The sequence below is a fragment of the Hemibagrus wyckioides genome, linkage group LG21 (genome assembly GCF_019097595.1).
Source record: "Hemibagrus wyckioides isolate EC202008001 linkage group LG21, SWU_Hwy_1.0, whole genome shotgun sequence".
NCBI classification, from domain to species: domain Eukaryota; kingdom Metazoa; phylum Chordata; class Actinopteri; order Siluriformes; family Bagridae; genus Hemibagrus; species Hemibagrus wyckioides.
The window spans coordinates 13,488,496-13,506,511 of NC_080730.1; the positions used below are offsets into that span (position 1 = coordinate 13,488,496).

General features: G+C 37.2%; 2 protein-coding genes and 1 long non-coding RNA gene across 6 annotated transcripts in view; 1 reads left to right on the forward strand and 2 right to left on the reverse strand.

The window, feature by feature from the left end:
- Positions 1-6,244: 6,244 nt before the first annotated feature.
- On the reverse strand, positions 6,245-7,406 carry LOC131342202 (uncharacterized). Its single transcript, XR_009202986.1, has 3 exons — positions 7,096-7,406; positions 6,817-6,938; positions 6,245-6,510 (listed from the first exon to the last, which is right to left on the reverse strand). It is a non-coding gene; the product is annotated as an uncharacterized LOC131342202 (long non-coding RNA).
- Positions 7,407-11,788: 4,382 nt separating this feature from the next.
- Positions 11,789-13,712, forward strand: myog (myogenin). The gene is made up of 3 exons (XM_058374075.1): positions 11,789-12,491; positions 12,877-12,982; positions 13,108-13,712. The coding sequence occupies exons 1-3, from the start codon at positions 11,955-11,957 to the stop codon at positions 13,224-13,226; spliced, it is 762 nt and encodes a 253-aa protein (XP_058230058.1). The 5' UTR covers positions 11,789-11,954; the 3' UTR covers positions 13,227-13,712.
- A 97-nt stretch (positions 13,713-13,809) lies between these two features.
- The window catches only part of ppfia4 (PTPRF interacting protein alpha 4), a 109,572-nt gene continuing 105,365 nt past the window's right edge, over positions 13,810-18,016 (reverse strand). For 2 of the 4 annotated variants that reach the window (XM_058374074.1, XM_058374072.1), the window contains exon 30: positions 13,812-17,228. The gene's annotated coding sequence lies outside the window, so the exon portion shown is untranslated. Of the gene's footprint in view, positions 17,229-18,016 lie in introns of all 4 variants that reach the window. The other 2 variants (XR_009203065.1, XM_058374073.1) reach the window with 2 other exon arrangements.

Below are 18,016 nucleotides of genomic sequence, written 5' to 3' on the forward strand. Positions count from 1 at the left end.
TTTTTTAATTTGTTTATTTTGTCTATTTATAATTTGTTTATACTGTCTATTTATAATTTGTATATATTGTATATTTATAATTTGTTTCTATTGTCTATTTATAATTTGTTTCTATTGTCTATTTATAATTTGTTTATTTTGTCTATTTATAATTTGTTTATTTTGTCTATTTATAATTTGTTTATACTGTCTATTTATAATTTGTATATATTGTCTATTTATAATTTGTTTCTATTGTCTATTTATAATTTGTTTCTATTGTCTATTTATAATTTGTATATATTGTCAATTTATAATTTGTATATATTGTCAATTTATATATCGTTATAGAAGGTTTTTTTTAATAAGCTGTGCTGTGTTGAAACGTTTTGTATGAGCAGTTTTCAGAGTATTTATTAAATAAAGTCAACAGTGAACTTGGCTTAAAACTAGGCCAATAAGCAAGTATAAGAAATATTCATTCATTCATTCATTCATTCATTCATTCATTCATTCATTCATTCATTCATTCATTAATTCATATATTCATTCATTCTTTCTTTCATTCATTCATGTTCATTAATCACTTTTTTCTGCTCAGGGTTGTGTTGGATCCGGAGCTAATCAAGCGAACACTGCGTGCAATGTGAGACTTCACCCTGAATGGGACGCCAGTTCACCAGGACACCATGCACACCCACATTCACACACACACACACACACATACACACACACACACACACACACACACACACACACACACACACACACACACACACACATGGGCAATAGAAGTGAAGATACCATAAACCTATAACCTTCTTTGAGAAGGATTACTTCAACGAAAAGTTGGTACAACAACGGAAGCAAAGGAAATGATGTTTGTGCACAGATTTGTTTATTAGTATGTTGAGTGTTTAGCAAAAATTGAGGTGGTCTTTAGATCTCTGGTCTTTATTTGAAATCAGTCAGCGATTTTGCTGTTTGGTTTGTGAAGAGAAGTTCTTTCCACCAGCTGAGTATCAGGACAGAGAGCTGTCTAGATGCATGTCTTCTTTGGTGGTGCATCATCCCTAAAAAGAGTGTGTTTTTTAAGTGGCACTGTGATATGACACTCTACAATGAGCATCTCTCACTCATGTACTTGGAACCATAGTGCTACAGGATGCTACAGCCTGTGTGTCATCATGCATAAAGCTCTTATGACTCCACTGCACCACGTTCCCTCCAATATTCTAGCACTGCTCGACTGGTCCCACTGTCTCTCAGCATAGGTATACGTCAAGACTCTTTTCTGTTCCGGCATGGAGGTGGTGAAATGAACTTCCCCTAGATATCTGGACAGCTGAGTCTTCAAATAGCAGGTGAAGACCTACCTCTTCCTGAAGCACTTCAACTAGCACTTGTTTTCCCTGTTTGTTTTATGAATTGAAATAAAAATCCTCCCAACACAGTTTTTAGGCTGATGGTATGCTAAGTCTGTGTCCTATTGAACCAGTGTTAATGTATTCATTGAGACTTCAAAGCACTTTTGTACCTCTGTCTGGATAAGAGCATCTGCCAAATGCCAGAAATGTAAATGCATTTTTCCACATTCTAGTGGTGTGAGTGTGGACACAAACACATACATTCAGTATGTATACAATAATACACCACAACAAGCATTATTTCTTGCACATCTTGGTACTAAAGATTTTTAGTACCAAGATTGTGATTTGGGATCAATCCTAAATAAATTATATAAATCTAAATCTTAAACTTATCTGGTCTAGAAAGATTCTATGCATTTTTTTTAAATCTCACACACACACACACACACACACACTTTAACAAGGCACATTACAGTGTGTGTGTGTGTGACTGTGTTTCAGATTGACACTTTAATTTTACTGAAAGAAATGTAAGTAAAAAAGTAAGATGTATATCATTTTATCACCACCACACACACACACACACACACACACACACACACACACACACTGTAAAGTGCCTGGTTATAGTATACATGCAAGGAGCTTGTGTGGTACAGTGCTGACCAGTGAATGGTGAAGAATAAGTCATTGTTTGACAGGAGCAGCTGTCCTCTCGGCTCTTCCTCACGACAGCCTCTGCTCAGCCACCTGCCCTCCATTCTCCAACTATGGTAGCAAACTCTTTCTCTCCAGCCCACCTCGCATTACTGCCAAAACACTGCTGCCTCTGTGGCCCGTGCGCTGAAAAATCTCCCGATTCTTGTATCTGACAGAAGAATGTATTGATTAAATAGATTATGTTGAGGCAGCTGTCATTATATGTCCGAATGAAGAGCTACTACCAAAAAGGCTTTATGCATGCTTGCTAGCTAATTAGCTAGATAGCGATTCAGATGAAGTAGCATTCAACACAGCCTGAACCTGACACAGCATATACAAGCTAAACATAATTAAACACAGTCATTATTCCATGACCCTGAGAATAAAGTCAATGAGAATAAAGCAATTATGTCCTGCTGCCATTATTCACTTAAGTAGCACTTGAGCTGATATTGTGATGCATTTATTGAATAGAATATATTGAAAACTGTAGTGTTTTGGAGAAAAAAGGCACTAATAAATTGCAGATTTGTTTCCACCCTTAATGTGATAGACCAACCAACAAAATTCAAGTGAAAGAAATAAATATTTTAGGTGGAAAAAATAAAAATAAAAGAAATACTATACACTCTTTCACAACGGGGCATGTGGCATCGCTCAAAATGAACCACCCACATTCAAACTCATGCCCAAATGTAACTATTACACTCATGTCTTCAATTAAAATCAACTTCAAATAAAGGCAAGCTGTCTCTAAGGAGCTTCTTGACAACTTATTGCCTGCTAAAGCTATGGGACTTAAAGCAAGTACCTTTTCTCTTACAAAGAATGTACGGAGTCTCTTTGTCAAAAATATATTGATCAGGGAACAAAGAGAGAGGTACCAAAGAATTCCCCAAACATTATATGCACCCTAAAGACTATGAAGGTAAGATCAAGAAGTGGAGAATATGGGTCATCACCAGACAATCATCAAAAAGGACAATCGAGAAATTAGGAATATCTGGCCACTCCCTATAGATGACAACAATCCCTTACATTCTTCATGTCTGGAATATTCACTGACGACTAAAAAATGCTGTCTGATTGAGATAAGAATTTATTTCAAATTAAACTGATGTGACTTCAAGTGTTGTGTGGGAGTTACAGTATGTAGATTCCTGGTGTACAGCATAGCTGGTTATTTAAAACCCAGTGATCCAGGAGATGGTGGAAAAAGATTTGTAGGCCAACCGTGACGTAGCAGACGCCAGAGTGCTGGTATGAACAGGCATGTCATTACAGCTACAACATGATTGCCATTCTATGCCATCCTGGCACTCCCAGCACACCAGTCACATGCCACTCTCTCAAGAACCCTACAGCCAATACTCCTTTGAGGAACAAATATATACTTTTGCAAGATGATCCTGTCTCTACATGCTAGATTCTTTCTTTGATTCCTGGAGGAACTGAGCTGAAATATGAGTATCCATATCTCAAAAAGTGTGAATATTCTCACCCTGGTTTCAGTGTTGTCAGGCTATTTGGTCTCTCCGGAAACCGAAGCACTAAATTTGTCTCCTTGCTGACATGGGAGAAGGTCAATGAAGCCCAGGCCACATATAAACACAGAATAGACGAGGAGAGTAGCTCTTAGATAGTATTTCTGTTCTGTTGCTAAAGCCTAGGAGGGGGCTTAGCTTTCGTCAGCATCCCAGCCGGAATCTGGACTTAAACAGTGAACAAAATTCAGGCCAAATTTACGGTCAAACAATTGAATGCCACCATGTTTGCCTTGCCCTTACTGTAAAACAAATGCTATGCTCAAGAATATGAGCTCCCAGATGTATGAATTTTATTACTGTAGTTACTCAAAATATGTCCCAGATCAAGATGGTGACATGTCTTCAAATATTTCAGATGGGAAATTCCATACACTATACTTAGCTACATAACAATTTCCATGATTCATAAATCTATTCATGGCTCTGACTGCTTAAAACAAAGAAACAGGGTGGCATGAGCACTTAAAACATGGACTTTGGGGAGTTTGTGACACCGGGCTATAGATACACAGGGATGGTTTAGGACATGCACCATGCTGCAGCAGTGTACAGACCAAATGAGACACTTTTTCTTTCTTTCAGAAGCTAACACACTCTAGTGGGGTAAATCAGCTGTCCCTTAGCGCTGAACTTTACAACGTGAAAGGTCCCTTTAATGAAATGACTATATGGATGTTGGCCATTAAGGCATTCTCATAAAGTGATGGCTAGTCGACATTCAGTACGGTCTCCATTAATGAGAGGCTAAAGTGAAACACAGCATCAGATTCAGTGTAATGTTTAGGTAGTTCCTTCCAACTATTCCTTTAGATGGATGGTTAGATTGGTGGATGGATGGTTACTTAGTTTGTTGTTGTTTATTGGTTTTGGGTAGTTGGTTGTTTTTGGTTGGTTGGTTTTGTTAGTTAGTTGATTTATTGGTTGTTTGAGTGTTGGTTCATTGGTTGTTTGATTGGTTGTTGTTTGGTTCATTGGCTCTTTGATGACCAGTTGGTTGGTTATTGGTGTTGTTTAGTTGGTTGTTTGTTGTTTGGTTTATTGGTTGTTGTTTGGTTCATAAGTTGTTTGTTGTTTGGTTTATTGGTTGTTTGTTGGTTGGTTTCTTCATTGGTTGTTTGATTGTTGGTTGGTTAGTTAGTTGGATTTTTTGAATAGACCTCACCCTTTGCTTGCCTCAGTTGGTTGGTATATTTGTGGTTTGTCGATTGTTGTTTGGTTCATTTGTTGTTCGTTGGTTGGTTGGTTCATTGGCTGTTTGATTGTTGGCTGGTTAACTGGTTGGTTGTTGGTTGTTGTTTGATTTAATGGTTGTTTCTTGGTTTGTTGGTTGGTTGGTTGGTTTATTGGTTGTTTGTTGGTTGGTTGGTTCTGTGGTTGTTTGTTGGTTGTTGTTTTTTTCTTTGTATAAATTTTACCCTTTGTCTGCATCAGTGTTTCACTCTGATTTCATCTGAATTTATTTTCATGGTACTTCCTATAAAGTCATGAAAAAATGGGCACTTTGTTTGTGTCTAGAATTTTTACTAACAGCAAGGAGAATGCCACTGTCGGGTGAGGCAGGCAGGGCACACGGTCATTCCTGTGACTTAACATGACACCACTTGCACTAAGACACAGACAGCTGCATATGCACATGCCTTCCATTCTGTTTGTTGTAGGGGATTATTAACTAATAAAAGGACTCAGTGACTTTAGTGTTGTGGGACCATGTACAGTTTTCAGACTTCTGAAGACTTCTGAATACTCTGCAGAGGGCCTTATTAATTGTAATATTGTAACTACACAGTTGCCTCTGGTTATTGTAAAAGAAAAAAGAAAAAAAAGGAGAAAAAAAAGAAAAAAGGAGAATTTGAAATAGGGGTCTGATGGTATACCAGCATACCAGAACTCATTGGTATGGTAATCCTTATATCATTAATGTATAGGATAAAAGATAAAATGGTAAACTGTACTGTATTTCCACATTCTTGGTGCTCTTTGTGAATAAGTAAAATCCAGTTATTATTCATTTTATTGAAATATTATAATATTATTCAATCATTAAAAGGCCTACTGTTCAGTAACTGCTATGAATTATGATTATTATAAGTAACAACGGTAAAACTTATAGAATAGTTGTATAGTTACAATCTGTGCTTCTGAAATATTGTCCATAAATTGTAATATTTATAATTTATCCATAAATGCTACAGACACCAGTGCATTAAAATCAGTGAATCACTGAAGACTGTAAAGCCAGATTCTAAGAGGTAGGTCTATGCAAACCACATTGCAGTAAATGGCCAAAGCGTCATTAGTGGTGCAGCGCTGACAGACCAGAATGCAAAGTTGCAGATTAACATTAGCACAGCTTTAGAATGCTTATTCACTGGTTACATCACCCTGTCTGTAGATATGCTTCATATGAACAGATAAAGACTTGAACAGCAATATTTTCATAAATCAGTTACAGACCTTAAATTAATAAATACACACAATTTTGATGAGAAAATACAATAAATAATAATTACACATCACCCAACCAAGGCTGGCTGTTTAATATATTAGGTAATTAAATAATGTTGTAGACAATGTCACAAAAATAACTGTAAACATAGCTACAGATTTATAACCACTACAGATATTTTAGTTTAACTTTCTGGGAAAATTCTTTTAAACCCTAAAATAAACCACTTTCCCCTAAAGGAGGAAACCAGACACTGATGCATAAAATTTTATTTCAGTGATATCTACAGTATAATAATGATTGAAAAAAGTGGATGTCACAGTGGGTAGCATTGATGCCTCACAGCTCCAGATGTATCCCACATGCGTTTCTTTCTGGTTCTCCAGTTTCCTTCCACCTCTCCATTGGCTACTCCAAATGTATGAATGATGTGAGTGAGTGTGTGAATGAGTGTGTGCATGGTGTCCTGTGATTTAGGATAAGGATACAATAAAGATAAGAAACATAGGTAGAAACAAAGATAAAAAATTTTTTTACCGTGGGCACTTAAAGAGAATACTTAGAAGAAAGTAATTTAAATGAAAAAAGAAAGAATGTCGAATAAATAAATAACTGTACACTGTAAAATATGTACAAGATTGCATGTGAATATGGCTTTTATTATTGAGATGCATTCTGTGTATATTACACTTTAACCTAAAGCCATTAGAGGCATATTACACATTGTATAAAGTGGCAAAAGTGAACTGTTCTGTATACAAATTGTACCTACTGTTAAACATATTTCTTAGAGCAGCTTAGTTGCGCTGGCATCCCATCCTGGTTGTAATCCTCCTTCACCCCTGTGATCCCAGGATAGACTCTGAATCCTCCTCAACCGTGACCAGGATAAAGCTGTGAATGAATGAATATATGAAGTACAGCAGAGAATAAAGAAAAAGAGAGTGATCATTAATAGAATGATAATTAATAGTGATAGTTAATTCAACCCTCTTTCTTGACTAGGATGACATTTGATAATTTTCTTTCCTTTGTGTACTGCTGTTTTTACCCTTTAAATAATAGTGCAACAAGCCGGTTTGTTCATGTTCATTGCATAGTTATTCATGTTGCTGAAGCAGATGAGCTTGAAAAGAAGGACCCAACCAATTAAAAATTTTTTTTTAAAAAAGCAGCAAGCCATCTTTAACCCCTCCAAGCATCTGTTGCAGTCACTACAGTCACTTCTCTTGCTGAAGCAATACTGAAGGCCCTAATCTTTTTTCTTCTAGGAGCTCATGAGTAAAGCATGAGAGGAGAGCGCACATTCCGTGGCTAATGCAGCCACGTTCTGGGCATTTCTTTACAACAGGCCAATTCGTACCCTCCTCCCTGCACCAGCTGTCACGCAATGTGCTGCTGCTTGTCACTGAGGAAGAAGTAGAGCACTGTTTCCCAGAGGCACCGAACGCCGCCTTACACCCAAGACCCAAACTAACAGATTCTCATCAGCTGTCCATTTGAGGAGTGAGTCAGGCCTCCATGCTGAATGACCTGAAGAGGGTGTATAAGTGTTATGTAAGTCTATCTGTAGATGACATGGAATTTGGAAAATTTGCCTAAATCTTGATTTAATAATAAAATACGTACTACCAATATGAAAAGTACCGAACATTTGATCACTAAATACTGCAGTTATTAATAATAATCATTATTGGGATAATCCATATATTCTGAAAATACTTCAAATATTAATCCTGCAAATCCCTTTTTAACCAGCATTAATCCAGCATTAAGAGCTCAGTACATTTCATTACACAAATCACGAACCTTTTCACACTCCACATCATTATCATTACTTACGTTTGATTAGTTGTTTGGTGGATGTAAGGGATGTGCATTGACATTATACACCCTCTCACAGACGAGGCACACATCACACAATCTTTCACCTGGAGAGAACACACCTGATTCCCAAATCCTGCTCTCGCACATAACATAAAGAGTTATTATGTGACTCTGATACTATTGCATCGAAAGAAATTAAAGAGAATCTGTTGATGGAATATTGGTTAAGGAGACATGGGTAGTGAGGTCTGGAGCTGTTTCTACTTTTTTTTCAATACTGTGCACTGAATCATGTTGTGTTTGTTTTTGTTTTGACTGTACCAGATAATCTTTTATTTTATGGGTAGGCCATGCTGAATGATTTAGTTGCTGACCCACAGAATTAGTCAGTGACTTGGAAACTGGGCTGAAAATCATGCAGTGTGCAGGAGGATTTGGAAAACAGGCTCTTCAGGGAATTCTTTTTTAAAAAGCAGGCCTCCTGGGAACCCTCGCTTATAGGGAAACTCTTACTTCATAGAACCTTTAACGGTTCAGCTAAACCGGAACAGCTAAAAGTTTTCTTGTTCAGGATTTGACTTGTTTCCCTGAGTGTGTTTGTGAAATGTCACATTCAGGAAAGTAAACAGAAAATCACTGAGTAAGGGGACTTCAACAATCTGTCTGAGCAGATGGACAACCTCTCCAAAATGCTGAAGAAGTACTTTCCTTTTTAAGTGGGGTCCATGCAGTGTGTGTGTGTGTGTGTGTGTTTAACTCCTTTGGGGGACAAGAAGTCTACTTTGAAATGGATGTCATAAAAAGTCTGTTTTCACAACTTTCATCGGTATTTATTTATTTATTTATTATACAAAAAAAATGAAAAGATTCAAATGATTTATCTTTAAAAAAATATTTGCTGTTACTGTGGTTAATGTTAGGTTAGATTTTGGTGTAGGCCTAGCCATAAATAGCTGCAGTGATACCAGTGGAAGGGCCTAACAAAGATAGAAAAACAAACGTGTGTGTGTGTGTTTGGGTGCGTGCGGCTGCCACCCTGCTTATGCTGACAATGGGGTTAAAGGGAGGCCCTGAGTGAGTGATACAGACACAGTGCTCCTTCCAGCCCAGAGAGCCACAGAGGGCCCTTTGTGCTCCTTCAGCCATCAGTGGCCATCCATCACATTCTAACCTGACACATTTTAACTCAACTGCACAGCCTGTTAATCCTGCCAGGCCTGGAAGCTTGGGTTACGACAACGAGAAGGCAAGTGGTACCCATGTGACGGGCTGAAGGTGTTGCTTAGCCCTTATTTTCTGAGGTCAAAACAAACCATGCGTTTTATTAGAAATGGCACCATTCACATTTTTCATTTTTAGAAATGAATGTTCTAGACTTAATTTTATTTTTTAATCACCTGTTAAATTTTCTAGTACAGATGTTATGCTAAATGTAATTACATTTTCTAGATCACTTGCACACACACACACACACACACACACACCTGCCAACATATGAAAGAATTTTGTGTGTCGACATCCATAAATTCTCACTGTCTACTGAGCTGAATACACTGATATCCGGTGTATTTTAGGATACATTTAATAAATGTAACTCAATATCAGAAGAGATCAGTGGGTACTACTTTATAATAACTTCACCGTCTGACATGTAAAAAAATCATGTGTTTCTTATTGATATAAATCTGGTTACCAACTGTTTGTACAGGTAATAAAAGTATTAACCCAAACGTAACCCAAAATAAGTCATTATTAGATGATGTGCTTATCATTAATCCTTTATTCATGCTTAAATAGTGGTTATGAAACCTTTGCATACTTATTAGTATATAATGAGGAACCTATGTACAAATAACTCAAAAACGTTATGACATTATTGCACATCATTGCACATGTAGGCACTTTATTCAGAAACATTAAAACTAAAACTTTATTCATATCATTAAGTTTATATCATCAGTCATTGGATTGTATTCATGTGCTGTATTTTTTTTATATTTTGCATTTATTCTTTAGCTAGTTCCATTTTATTAATTAATTAATTTTTCTATTTTATTTATGTATTTTTACTTTTATAACAGACAGTCAAAGCATTTCTCTGCATGTCCTACTGTGTATGATTGGGGATGTGACCAAATAAAGTTTGAAGTTAAAATAATCCTTTTTTTCTTGTTGCAAATGATAATTTAGGAATATTCTTTCTTTCTTTCTTTCTTTCTTTCTTTCTTTCTTTCTTTCTCTCTCTCTGTCTCTCTCTCGCTCTCTCTCTCTCTCTGTCTCTTTCTTTCTTACTTTACTTCCTTCCATCTTTCTTTCTTTCTTTCTTTCTTTCTTTCTTTCTTTCCTTTACTTTTCTTTCTTTCTTTCTTTCTTTCTTTCTTTCTTTCTTTCTTTCTTTCTTTCTTTCTTTCTTTCTTTCTGATTATGTTAATTGCCTGATTCAGCACAGTTAGTCTGAGTAGTCTGGTCAGTCATGGATGATATACTCGCATTTATAGGTAATTGAACAAAATAAAAAGAATAAAGAATGTCTTATACATGGTTATTAATGACCTATAAGAAATTATGGGTGATGTAAAACTAATAAATATTAAGTATACTAAATCTAATCGTCTATATTAGACATTTCTATTAACCAAAATCTAATATAAATAACATTATGGACCCAATATTTTGAAATATTTAGTTTACTTTTGCACCAATAGCAGGAATAGATAGTCAGGCTAGCTAGCTCACATTGATTTGTTCATTCCTGTTAAATGTATGTATGCTGGATTTGGTGGCTCTTTCTGCTTTTCATCTTCATCTGATGATCTTTCATATTTTTAAGTCAAAAGTTATATTCCTGAAAAGTACTGTTTGTTTATTTGTCTGTCTGTCTGCTGATCATGTCGCTAACACTACTGTAGTAATCTTAATAAATTTCTAATGATTTAATTAACAGGAAGATTAAGAATCAAACCAAACCCTGTATCAAGAGACAGGACAGAATGAATATAAACAATGACAAAGCTGAATTGTGGAAAAAGTCCCTTCGACTTATATTGGAAGTGTGTCACATAGCTGCTGCTGCCTCACTAACCATAAATAAGCCAGTGTGCTTCATTAAGAGCCAAAAGAAAGATCAACAGACTTAGCATTTGGGCTATGAAACTACACATACACATGAGGGATTTCTATTCTCTGGAGATGATTACTCGATAAACGAGGTCAGGGACATTGAAGGGCTGATTCACTGGATGGTTCCGGTACTAGGATACAATGAAAGGCAAAGGTGAAATAGATGCGGATATGTTTGGAAAAGATGTTCATTGCTGTCTCTCAGCACACACTCTTCTACAGTCTTAATACACTCTCTAATATACTCCTACCACTTTCAACTTTAAAGGTTCTACAGTAAATCTTTTCTAAAAAGCAAACTATCTATTCTAGGGCTCTATATAAATCCTTTAAGCTACATAAATCCACAACCCAAATCACCCTTTAAGGTGCATTCCATGTGACATCTCATGAAAATTTTAGGATATAATAATTAGATAAGAACTAAAGAATTTAAGCATTTATATAAAACATATACTATTCAGATCCTGTGAAACTTGAGATGAACTTATTTGGAGATGTTGGCTAATTAAAGTAGTCACTCTGAATTGCTTGATCAAATCTCTTGTGATTTGTTGGATTTCCTTGGCACCAAGATCCCATTTCACAAACTTTCAACAGCACCCTGCCACAGTTCCTTAAACAAAAATGGACCCCAAAAACATCCCAGAGAGACTCAGGGGCAACGGACAGAGATGCAAAGTATAGATGTGTGGCAACAGCTTAACATGGGGTCGGGTTTCTCAGGGCCCTGGCTATATTTAACCTAGTGATCTAACACCAGGCAGAGGGTTTAAATGCCACCCCTGCAGTTGGTGTGGAGCAGTTGTTGCCCACAGATCTTGTTCGGCACGAGCTCGGGGATACACACGTGCAGTGCACACACACACACACCACGCAGGACCTAGTACGTGAAAGCGCAAGTGAGGAAAGAAGAGAGCAAGCCAGTGGAGTGCACACTTCTCCAGCCTTAAGTCAGCCTAGATGGAGCTTTTCGAGACCAACCCGTACTTCTTCCCCGAGCAGCGCTTTTATGAAGGCAATGAGAACTTCTTCCCTTCCAGGCTTTCAGGGGGATTTGATCAAGGAGGATACCCAGACAGGAGCTCCATGATGGGGCTATGTGGGGATGGAAGACTGCTTTCTGGCAATGTAGGACTGGAAGACAAACCATCTCCATCCTCCACACTCTCTCTTTCACTCTCACCTAACCAGGAGCAAGAGCACTGCCCGGGTCAGTGCCTGCCATGGGCCTGCAAGGTGTGTAAGCGCAAGACGGTAAGCATGGACCGGCGTCGGGCGGCCACTCTGCGTGAGAAGCGCAGACTCAAGAAGGTGAATGAAGCGTTCGAGGCGCTCAAGCGCAGCACACTGACCAACCCTAACCAGAGGCTACCAAAGGTGGAGATCCTCAGAAGTGCTATCCAGTACATTGAGCGGCTACAGGCACTTGTCAGTTCGCTCAATCAGCAGGAGCACGAGCAGGCTGGCCTGCATTACCGGGCCTCGGCTGCTCAGAGGGTAAGTTATATTAAATAGGAAAAGCACATTTTGGGCATAGAAATATCAGGAATATGGTAGCATATAGACTGTCACATAAATTCTGGGTGCCAGCAGTATATCTGATCAATACCTACATGGAGTCTTATTTTTAGCCACAGAATGCATTATAGTTGACTATATAGAATGTATACAATATTTACACAGAATGTTTACAATCTCAAAATTTGGCATTTAACATAGTAGTGTCTAGATTAATATCATGATCACATACTTACACTTACACGTACAGATCCTCATGCATATTTGTTCTTGGACACAAATTGTTCCCCATCAAGTGTCAGTTTTATGTAACTGGCTCAGTGTTGTGACTAATGGGTGTTTGTGTGAAACGTGTGTGTAACAGGTGTCCTCCTCCAGTGACCAGGGTTCAGGCAGCACATGCTGTAGCAGCCCGGAGTGGAGCACCGCATCAGAGCACTGCACCCCAGCCTACGGCTCCACCCATGACGGTAAAGACTGACTGAACCAAACATCACTTAGCTGTTTCATCAAATCTTTCTTATGACAAATTTCCTCATGTCATTCAAGAAGTTTTCACAGGATAACAGGTTAACCTCTTGGATTATTCCCACAGATCTGCTGAACGAAGATTCTTCGGAGCAAGCCAATCTGAGATCTCTGACGTCTATCGTCGACAGCATCACGGGCACAGAGGGAGCGCAGGTCGCTTACTCAGTGGATATTACAAAGTGAACAAGGGTGAAGGAGTGTTGGAAGTGATACTATTCTAATATCCAGTTCCAGAAAGCCTAGAAATACAGCACTACCTGTTACACCAAAAGCATGAAAACCCAAGCAAAAAAAATCCATGTAAAGCCCGCCCCATGGGTACAATTTCCAACCAAATTTAGTGGTCCATCACAAATATTTCCAGTTGTTTTGTTATTTTTGAAAGATGTCCAAGCTAGCTAGTCTAGACTGATGTTTTGTCCTTTGGAACTTTCCTCAATCTTTTGTTTTTGCATTCTTTTTTTTTCTGCATGTGTGTTATGCCTACCAACAAATATTCATTTATGGGGCCAATGTTTTCTGACTGTTTTGACCAATATTTGCTTAATTTAACTAGTTCCATAATGCCATGTAAATACGTTCCTATTTTCTACTGAGTGGATCTGCTAGCTTATTTTATATATTTCTTTTTGTTTGGAATAATTTATTTGGACTTTTTTAATAAAGATTGTTGTGTATTTGTAAGACGGTTCGGTCATCGAGAATTCTTTAATATTTCTCTCACATGTTCGCAGACATGCCATGAAACACCGTTTACATAGTTAAATATTTATTTCACATATATATATTGTACATATATATGCATATAGATTTACAGTGAAAGAAAAAAAAAGAATCTACGGAACATAGTCTCCTTCTGAAAACAAGTCAAGGAGAATTTTCACTTTAATAGACTTCACCCACATGCCTCATGTGGAATCTGATATAACTACTGTATACATATTTCTGTACACAAATAGGCTATTTACAGACACTGAAACCTACGCACATGCACACAGATTGAAATAGGAAAAAGTGAAGAGAGGGATAAAGAGAGAGAAAGTGAGAGAGAGAGAGAGAGAGAGAGAGAGAGAAGAAAGGGACACAGACAGATCTGAGTATAAGAGAGATAGATAGATAGATAGATAGATAGATAGATAGATAGATAGATAGATAGATAGATAGATAGATAGATAGATAGATAGATAGATAGATAGGCAGTAAGTGACAGAGATAGAGGTTGATAGAGTAGTGGGGGGATAAAGATGCAAAAACAGAAGTGTATGTGTTTGTGTGTGTGTGTGTGTTTGTGAGAGAGAGAGAGAGAGAGAGAGAGGAAGCAGAAACAGTGGGATACAGATAGAAAGAGAGGTAGAGAGGAATATAGGGAGAAATACAGTAAGAGACAGAAAGAGAGAGGGAGAGAGAGAGAGAGAGAGAGAGAGAGAGAGAGCGCTGCACCTGTCTTACATTTCACATTACTGTCATGAACTAGAGGAACGGCAGGGTGAGAAATGCTACCAACAATCACGAGAGAACACAGTGCAAAAGCAGATGGCTTCGGTTAGTCAGTTCAAACTTTACACACTTCATTTACCTGCTGGAATAAGGAGATGTCATCAGCGAGATGACAGTAATGCCGGGGATTGGTCCAGGTCAAGATTCAACAATTCAAAAATGTCAAATAAGTTAGTTTGAGTTTACGATCGGTTAAAACGGCAGACAGAGAGACAGATAAAGAGAGAGAAAGGGGGACCAAAAAAGATACAAAAATACATTAGGGCCGTGAATCTGTGAAGCTGTGAATTGAGCTGTATTTGATCAGGCACACTTGGCAGATACAGAGATAAAAATAAATGTAAAAAAAAAAAAAGAAAAGAAAAGAAAAGAAAAAAAAGAGCAGCACACCACAGGGTTTCAAGTTTAAGTGTTCAGCTGATTGATTCGTCAGCTGAATATAGATAGATGATGAGAGAGAAAAAGTGAGAGGGAGACAATACGAGAGAGAGAGAAAGAGAGAGAGAGAGAGAGAGAGAGAGAGAGAGAGAGAGAGCGATTGTCAGGTTTGTGGCATGCATGCTCCAACATGTCCCTCTCCTGCCAATAGTGTCCCGTTCAGGAAATCAATATTCCGGTGTTACTTCACTTTTCATTTTTCACATACACATCATGATATATACTCGCTGTATATCGAGTGGGAATTTGGATTCAGTTATGTCTCAGTAAACAGGCAAAAATGGCTTGATTCATTACTTGGCATAAAATACACACTAAAATACATGTACATATACTTACAGACATATACATAAATTAGCAAAATAGCTGCCTCAGTGGCACATGTCTTGAAATAGAATCACTGTTTAAAAAAAATAAATAAATAAAAATACACAAAACCAAAAGACAACAGGTTATGCAAATTCAAACATTTCAACAGTTGAATTAATTGGTTAACGCTAATAGGAAAAACTTTTGCTCCTCAAATAATGTGAGACTCTTGGATTGATAAGGTTCTGTGTGATTTGAAGTTCGTGAGCCACAAACAGACTGATACAGCTTTTCTTCTTTACATATTTGTACACTTATCCATGCTAGGCATGCATCGATACCACTGCTGGTACTGGGTATTGCTCTGATACTGCGCTTTTACTCGTACTTGTAAAGAAAAAAAAAAAAATCTTTACCAACACCCAATACCGTATGATATAAGCTTAGCATATGCTGTCATGTTTGCAATGACTGTAAACAGTACTCTGTGATAATGTCAAGAGGAAGAACCACAGCATCTTCTTACAATACAAGAACAACTGCTAAAACATATTATACATAAAACTCAGCATGAGAAGTTAGTAGCACACAGCAGCAAATGCTGGATATGAGAGAGAGAAAAAACAGAAATAAAAAGGTCTTAGCTAGGATGTGGTTCTTGACGATCAACCCACTCTCCACAATATTCCAAGCTAACTAACTAACGTTGCTAGCTAGTTCATTTCATTAATCAGCTAGCTAACAATACAGAAAAAGTCTCTTAAGTGTGCCTCTTCAAGAACAGATTAAAGAAGATGATGGTGTCTCATTCCTGAAAAATGAAGGTATAGATGCATGCCTAATTCAAGCACTTTCTGTCTCACATCATCCATTTATTCATATGTTAATAATATCAAATAATATAAAGTCAGACAGAACCTTAATATCACAAGGTCTTGAAGTGTGCTGTCAAGTATGTATAAAGTACATGAAGACATGGATGGCTATTGCTTTAGGTGTCGGCCTGCTAGCACTATACATCTAGTTATGCAAATTTCAATCAAATATAAAGGGCTGCATTATGTCTTGGAAGGTTTTTTTTTTCATTATTTTTTTAATATATTTTTTTTTGGAATGAACTGACATATAGATGTGCACTGTTCATGTGATCGTGAACAATCTTCCTCCATTAACACCATCGATGCTACTGATATAATAAGCCCTTTTTTTCTACTGACCTGGAATGGGATTGGCCCTTCTCTTTGTAGATCCCAGTCTCAGCTATTTTAGAAGCAAAACAGGTCTCAGATCAGCAGAAAAGGGCAACTTAGTCCAAAATGTACACTGTCCAAAAACAGTAGCTACAAATTTAACACTGGTCAAACAGTTTCAAACGAACAGAAACAGTCACAACTGAGACAGAGCGTCAGTATTCATATCATGTTGATATAATTTTTTTTCCATATACAATTCCAATATATATGTTATTTATATGCATTTTTTTTTAAATATATATATAAAAAAACAATTATAATCAATTGTATATACAGACACACTGATTAATACCTTGCATAACCAGAGAAGGGGAAGCCTAATAAATTGCCATCAACACACCCTGGGGTATAGACTAAAACTGACAGACTAGGGCCAAGTACACCAGCTGAAAATTACCATCACAATGACTAAATAACTTGTGGCTACTAGAAAGTGACTCACACGACGATATATCTCCTCTAAGAGCAGCTACGCAAAAGATGCGTTCAAAAGTTCAGATTTCAGCTTGTTTCATTGTTTTTTGTTGTTTTTTTTTCACCCCCCCCTTCAATCCCCCCTCCCTTCCCATTGCACGGTGTCCATGAAAGCACTGGTTTCATTTGGTAGGAGGACATCAAGCCCCCTGAAATTTGGCATATCACTCTCGAAAGGCCGCGAGCGTGTGTCCATACAGGTAGTGGGAATGCACTGGAATGACAGAACAAGAAAATACAAGAATCAGGAAACAGACTTCATGCAAAAAAAAAAATACACCACAGGAAATTAGTGTGGTGTATTGTAGGTTTTCTGTAGCTCATTCTTTCATCAATACATTTGTGATATTGTTGAATAATTCCACTGTCTGTCTCAAGGTTTTTGTCTCACGGAGATTTTTCTCGCCAACGTTACCTCCTTAATGATAAATATAAATTTTCATTTTTAACGTTTTGAATTTTTACATTCCCATAAAGCTGCTTTGTTACAATATCCGTTGTTAAAAGCGCTAAACACAAAACTAAATTGAATTGTCTGTAGTTTTCTCTTTACTAGCCCTTTTACACTTATGTATTTAAATGTAGTTCCATAATGACACATAAATCACATAGTTTGTACTACAATATTAAACAATTGTACTAACAGCTGCATAATAAAACTATCGGTATCTTGTGTGGGTGATAGAAACTAATGTTCCTATGGTATTTCATGAGAAATTTGTCCCAATGATTCTGCAAGTAAATGTATAAATGCAAGGGATTGCAAACAACTGTAGTGACAAGTTACGATGATTTCCTTTACAAGTACAAGTAAATATTATGTTCAAAAGAAGAGTTTTTTCCATCATGTTACTTCTGAAAACTTAATTCACACTGCATACATTTGATCGTATTTTCTTTCCTTTTAACAAGCGTTTAATTCACACAAAGTTCTTGTGGATGTCAGATTACATGTTATGTTGTGATTGTTACACACACCTTTACTTTTTACTTATATAATCA